The 6,870-nt window shown below is 43.7% G+C and overlaps 1 protein-coding gene across 2 annotated transcripts; it reads left to right on the plus strand.

Annotated features, from left to right (window-relative positions):
- The first annotated feature begins 1,208 nt into the window (after window positions 1–1,208).
- LOC119400714 (protein TsetseEP) lies at window positions 1,209–6,162 on the plus strand. 2 transcript variants are annotated; one of them, XM_037667708.1, is made up of 3 exons: window positions 1,209–1,413; window positions 3,082–3,255; window positions 5,952–6,162. In XM_037667708.1, exons 1-3 carry the CDS (start codon window positions 1,347–1,349, stop codon window positions 6,086–6,088), a joined length of 378 nt encoding a protein of 125 aa, XP_037523636.1. In that variant the 5' UTR covers window positions 1,209–1,346; the 3' UTR covers window positions 6,089–6,162. The 2 variants fall into 2 exon arrangements, with proteins under 2 accessions (XP_037523636.1, XP_037523637.1); XM_037667709.1 differs by having other exon boundaries at window positions 3,085–3,255.
- Window positions 6,163–6,870: the final 708 nt, after the last annotated feature.

The raw sequence follows: 6,870 nt of genomic DNA on the forward strand, positions 1-6,870 counted from the left end.
CGGATTCGCTCGAACGAGTCAATGTCGAGACAATGTCGTACAGAAAAGCCAGAAGAGAGCTGCGTAGTGTGAATTTACACGAGAATGCGCAATACGGACCGTAAAAGTGGCAATCTTTCTGCTTGCGTCGAGAAACAAGTGGTCGATAGAAGCGTCGAGATATCGACTTGCATTTGTTTTGCGCAATCTCGGGGAAGTGCTATCGTCGGCGAAATGCGGGCACGATAGACTACAAGAGATACGTGTGACCGCACACGCGGTTTTTCCCGTGTTTGTTATGCTTACTTTTGTGTTACGGAAAGGGCGTCGCCTGGCATGTCTCGAAACAACACGCATTTATCGAACCCGTGTTTACGTATAGCCATCTATAACATGCTCCTGCAGGTGCGCAGGTTTTCGTCTATACTGGATTACGCGACAAAAGAACAAATACTACCGAAATATCCCCAACAGCAACCCACCTGCACCTTTACACGCAAAACTCTGGCTTGAGCTACTCGATGAATTATCACAGCAATGATATATAGATGGCTTGCCCTGACGGCTCTGAAACAGCCATGTTGGAGCACCAACATGGCGGGACGCGAATTTTGTGATGTCACGTTAGTGTTATCAGTACCTCGCACGCTGGTTCCTTCGTTATTCACGTACGTAGGCCCAATAACACTTCAGCGAAGTCGTTATCACACTGAAGCAGTTAATCGGCGCGTGCTTACACTGCCTTGACGTCAGCTAAGCCGCCATGTTGGAGCCATGTTGTGCGCCCATGACGTAACATGCAAGCTATGTATATGGCTACGTGAAACCAAAGCTCGTGCGTTCTATGTCAAAAAAAAAATAAAATCAGGCGAAGCTTGCACTGAGCCGCACAAGGCTCGAAACAACGAAATTGGACGATTCTGACGACTAATCTGGTTGCTTCTATATAGTTGAGACCCCTAGTGGGTGGCGGAAATTCGCTGCTCTCTAATTGAGGCTATGCCGTGCCGGCAGTTCTGACCTGTAAAAATGCGTTTGTATCTTCTACGTAGTAGCGTAACAATATTGCGCAGGCGTGCCGCAAACGACGACACAATGCTCCGTATCGTCCACGTGAGTTAGCGGGAATCACAGCCCTAATAATGTTCTGCGAGACAATGACTCATTGTCGGCGACGCGCATATCAGCAGCTATCTCTGCCTGTTGGCGAGCCGTCTCAGGTATTGTCAACGAGAACACCTTTAGCATTTCCATTGGGGACCGTCGGATAGGGTTATGTTGTCCGTGCGGTCCGATAAGGAACAGCTGCATGTTTATAGACCGTGAAAGTAACTCGCTCTAGCAGACGCATACCAAACGCAGCGATCATGAAGTCACTCTCCGTCATCGCCATCGCATTGGTGCTAGTCGGTCAGTGCTGGGGCGCCGAAAAACGTGAGTGTTTGAGAAATATAAGACGAGCTCAGTTACTCAATATTTATGAGCCCAGGAAAGCAGTGCGAAGAGACATGGTCGCACGCCACAACTGCGCCGCGATTAACTCGAAAGGCATCGTTGCGTCACGTTAGGAAATAGTGAATACGCGGGCTAGATCCACCAAAGGTGGCCCCAGATCTCTCCTGTGTTTTATCTGAACGAAACGTGCAGAATTGGTTATTCCATTTCCGGCAAACTTCGGTACCTCTGGAAGCGTTTTGGGCCACTTCAGCTCGTCAACCCCGCATAATTACACACTGTGCGGGCAGTACATGCAGTCCTCAGGTCGAGCCGGGATGTAGACCAATGTGATTTTCTACTTCGACAACTTGGTGAAATCATTAAAATAACCGGCATTTCTGATTGAAAAAACGTGCGTTCTGATATGTATAGCAGTGCCAAGATTTCTTCGCAAGCAGTTGTACGGCAGCACTAAAACGTTCAGGCAGCGGCACTAAGGGGTCTAGAAGCGACACATCTATGAGTGAGTATTATTTCAGTCCATCAATTATTCAATGTTTTATTGCGCTATGTCAAGAAAGATATGCAAAGACTCTTTGTACTAACAGCCTTGTCGGCTTGTATCTGCATGGTTCAATAGATTCACTGTGACAAGCTCCAAACTTCTTAAGAACACCCATTCAAATAAAATGCCCGTGGCGCCACAATACTGCGTAAAATGAATATCTTCACATACTTATAGTACGTGTCAAAAAGGTGTCTTTCTTGAGTTCTGTTGAAGGGTGGGCAAACATCCGCACTCAAGTTCAAAGAATTGGCGCGAGAGCAGTGCGTTCGACATACACTGACTGCATCAGTGGATTCGTCTTGTTGCAGCCGTAGGTCGAGCACCGGTTACGTAAACCAACCGGAAACGTTTGGCGTAGGCGGGGATAAATTTACTTATATCACTATGTATTTGGCGGTATTAACATGAATGATTGAGTTTACAGCCCCAATAGCGTTTTTAAAGAAAACTGCCACGCTGGCCTAGTGGTTATGATGCTCGACTGCTGACCCAAGGTCGCAGGATCGAATTCAAGTTGCGGCGGCCGCATTTTGATGGAGGCGAGATGCTCGAGGCCAGTGTACATATAGATATAGGTGCGCGTTAAAGGCCGCAAGATGGTCAGAATTCCCGAAGCCCTCCACTATGGCATCCCTCATAATCATATCGTTGTTTTAGGACATGAAACACGAAGAATATTATTATTAACAGTATTTAGTACATGCTCCTCACAGAAATGCATGTTGCCGGTCAAGCTGGCACTCACTAGGCCAGAAAAGTTTGTTGTAGCGCACGGGCACAACCAACGGTATACAGACTCTGCATTGCGTCTGACTGCGCCCTTACCTTGGAACATGTCCTTAGGTGGCGTTAAGAGTAGTTTGTAGTACAAACGAACAAATAATTTTCATTTACGTGTTCACACCTGCTTTTATGATGCGTGCAGAACTCAACGTCAAAACTTTGTCATTTTATCCGTCGCCATGCTGTTGTCGCACTTACAAAGAGCATTCGTCGTAGCACTTGCGCGATTTCCTATGAAGGGTTGTTGTGTTTCAAGTTTAGGTGACGTTTCGGCTCCACTAACATCTGGTCTTGTTATTTCTCCGACGACGCAGCAGCTGATCCCGAGGAAAACAGCAAGGAGAATCGCGTGATCTACCCGAATCCTTGGATTCCCCTACCATGGCCCAACATTCCTCGGCCATGGGTTCGACCTTGGCCTCAGCCCGAGCCTCTACCTTGGCCTAAGCCTTGGCCCCGGCCTGAGCCAATGGACCACATAGTGAAAGGTTAGTGCAGATGGGAGTTTAATGTTATACTCACCACGTCATTAGACCACAAATCATTAAACAAGTTGGCAGTGAGCCGCAGTGAACCGAGAGTAATAAGGCCGGAGTTTTAAGACACTGCGTTTATTTTTCTGTTCTTTTTTTATCTCGGATCGCGCCGAACGGTCAATGCGAGGAGCTACATGGCAGCGGAGGACCAGCGTTGAAGTAAACTCTGAGCCAGTGTTGACAGACGAGAAGTGCGCAAAAAATCAAATCGAGTGTTACAAGCCAAGTAGTGCTCGTGAGACCTCACATGGCAGTGTTTCACCTTATTTTGCATCATTTCGTCCCCAGCTGCGCCAGGCTATCGATAATGCAGATATCACCTTTGTTGTAGCGTTCTAGCCCAAGATGAACGGCGAATTGATTGCTGAGAATTATGGTTTCTAAATTCCTTTCAGAATCGATCAGCCCGTTATATATGCTCTCGCTCTCATGACGATGAGATGAAGTGTTGGCCGTCTAGGTTCGATAGTGTTACATTTTTCAGGAGATCTTGCCTTAGTCAACAGGTTAACAAGAATTGATCTAAAATACGATGGTAGTCGCAATTGCGCGTGAACCTGTCAATTACTTTCCTTAAATCCAGCAGCATTTATTCATTTTTACTGGTTTTTGAGGAAGACAAGTAGAGGGCGAATGACTTGAAAGTTTGATAATTGAGTGTTTACCACAACATAGGTATACCATTGAAAAAAAAAAACCACTTTTGCCAATATATCTGTTATATGGTGCCTACCGATTGTTATAAAAAACATTTCTATGGCAGCGGCTAGTTCATACAGTAAAATGCCATAAAACAATTCAGCTGAAATAGGCAAAACCAGAAAATACGGTAGGAGAAAAAATGTCATATAATAAGACATAAATTTTTCTAACAATTTTTCTGTTTCGCTTATAAGCCTCGAAGATGGGAAGGAAATAAAGTAATACTGTGTAGACATACTGTGGATACTGTGGATTGTCAATAAGTGAGGGCTGTAATTATTTAAGAAACGCGTGCAACTATGTTACATTGGTTGGTTGCAGTGAAGTGTATTTTATTCAAACAGATGTAGCGAAAACGTTTAGTGCAGAATGTCCGTAATTAGAATTTACCTAAGGCAGCAAAAAACTACAGAGCGATACGTTCCCATCGGTGTGAAGTAAGGGGCGCAGCGAGACTGTTGTCGACTTCTTCATAACTAAAGTATTTGATGCATGATGAAGGCGATGTCAAATTGTAAATGTTGAGGACGTTCAGCTTTTCAAATAAATCCTTGCCCTTAATATGTGTACTGCGGGGTGCTATAAAGCGGAAAGCTTCTTTATTGAAGTTAAACAGCGGTGAAAAATGAGTTCTCTATGTGCAACCACATATCACTGTGCTGCAATTTGAGAGTAAACAAGTGGGTAGTAAAGGCTCATAGTACGTCGGGAGGGGAATAGCCTCGACATTTTGACAGCACATGCAAGCCATATCAATCCTCATTAACGACAGAGCGCACACGAAGGCAAAATTTTGCATGGTTATCGACAAAAAAGGTATTTAAATTTTGTCTCGCTAGATTGTTCACACGGTGGTTATTGTAAACGACATATGAACTAATAGCCATTGCCTGTGTTCAGGGGAAGTAAGATACGAAATACCATCGCTGAGCTAAGGTGAAGAGCATTCACTGTGCAGCAACGGTAAAAACTTCCTAATTAGGATTTAAGCTTATTGCTTGGGATGTAAAAACAGCGCAAAATATAGACAAGGACAGAGGAAGAGACGACATCGCGCTCATCATTCAATCATCAGCGCGGTGTCGTCTCTTCCTCTGTCCTTGTCTATATTTTGCGCTGTTTTTACATCCCAAGCATGAACCACCAACTAGCCCAACTTTCGCTATTATTAAGCTTATTGACTCGCTTGAGTTCCTCACGATCCCTTTATACCCTGCACTGCTGCTTCATTATGCGATAAAACGTCACTTAAGCCTACAAGACATCCTCTTAAAGCAGCTTGGAAAGGCTGTCTGCATGCCTCATAATTTACCAGAGATAGCTCTAGCGCAGTGAGGACTCGGCTACTAGATAAATCGTGCGCATTACGTAGAATTGCTTAAACTTCACGTTTTGGGCCTCAAATTACCTTGTGACGTTAGTTATTAGGCTTTGCCTATCTGAAATTGGAAGCAATTATAGTTTTTTAAACAGAGATAGAAAAGTAATCTCTTCGAGCATATGTAATTCTCCGAAATTAATTCGTTTACAGCGCCATTTCCTATCGCAAATTCGCAGTCATGAAGTCACTTCAACTATTAGAATAACTTCAAGCAAATATATGTGGAGCCAAGATGGCTGAACTCCAATTCTTGCGACTGTTCTTGAGACATCAATAAAGTTTCCATGGCAACTTCTGCAAACAGCTCTGCTTCCAAGTGTCTTGCTTTTCTCTAGTTTGTTTTGCTGCTTCTATGTCAAAGGCTATTTCTGTCAAACTCCACTGTGACGTCCGATGTGCCGCAACTGTGCACTGATAAATATGCATCGGTTATGACATCCTCTATATTTACATTGCAGCTTTCAAACATTCAAATCAGCGAGCCAACTAATAACATGTATCTATTTTATTGTTCAACGACATAAACTGAAGTGTCTGAGCAAGGGTCCATCTTCTTTTGATGCAGACTTGCCGAAGGTGGAGGTTTCAAGCGAAGAACAGCCGACCACGAAGGAGCGCGGGCTTTACTTTCTCTTGCCTAAGCCATGGCCAAGACCGTGGCCGAATCCCAGACCTGGGCCTTTTCCCCGGCCTTGGGTTTGAGTCCGAATAACAGATCGCCAACACTTCTGTGAAATTGAACGTCGTGGCAAGCATTAAACGCTCTTTGTCCCTCCAAGTTTCTGTGTTGACTGATTCAACCATTTGCTGCAGAACATAATTCTGGCTCTCATATCTTCGCTACAAAGTGATAGTCATTCGGAAAGCGTTAAAGCGAGCTTAATATAACAATGCAGCACCTTTTTCAGCACGAGAGACAGCGCGACCGATGTTGATTTTCGATAAAAGTCATACAGACTTTTACTCTGCCGAGATAAAAGAGGCGTCCAGAAAAACAGTGCTATGCGGATAGGGAGTCGTAAGTCAGGATATACGGGATCGATCGATCGATCGATCGATCAATCAATCAATCAATCAATCAATCAATCAATCAATCAATCAATCAATCAATCAATCAATCAATCAATCAATCAATCAATCGTTTTTTATTTCAAGTTCTTATTACATCAAAATACACAACACTGATTAGACCCACAGCCACTGCCTAGTAGGGGGTCTAAATAAAGATGTATCTAAAGGAACAGATTTAACAAAGCAGATATTTTATAAGTACACTTCAATCATAAGAAGAAAAAAAAGGAGCAAAATATAAAACGGGAACATATTTGTGATAGGTAGATTGCAGTATCGTGCAACATTTTGCATGCATGTAAGGGATTGTATGTGTACAATACAACAAATATAAATACAGAGAAGTACGTAAACCATGTCAAGTATGATTTTGTTAGACATATAATCAATATTTAACGAAGCACAGATTACAA

Source organism: Rhipicephalus sanguineus, chromosome 7, assembly GCF_013339695.2.
Source record: "Rhipicephalus sanguineus isolate Rsan-2018 chromosome 7, BIME_Rsan_1.4, whole genome shotgun sequence".
Lineage (NCBI taxonomy): Eukaryota > Metazoa > Arthropoda > Arachnida > Ixodida > Ixodidae > Rhipicephalus > Rhipicephalus sanguineus.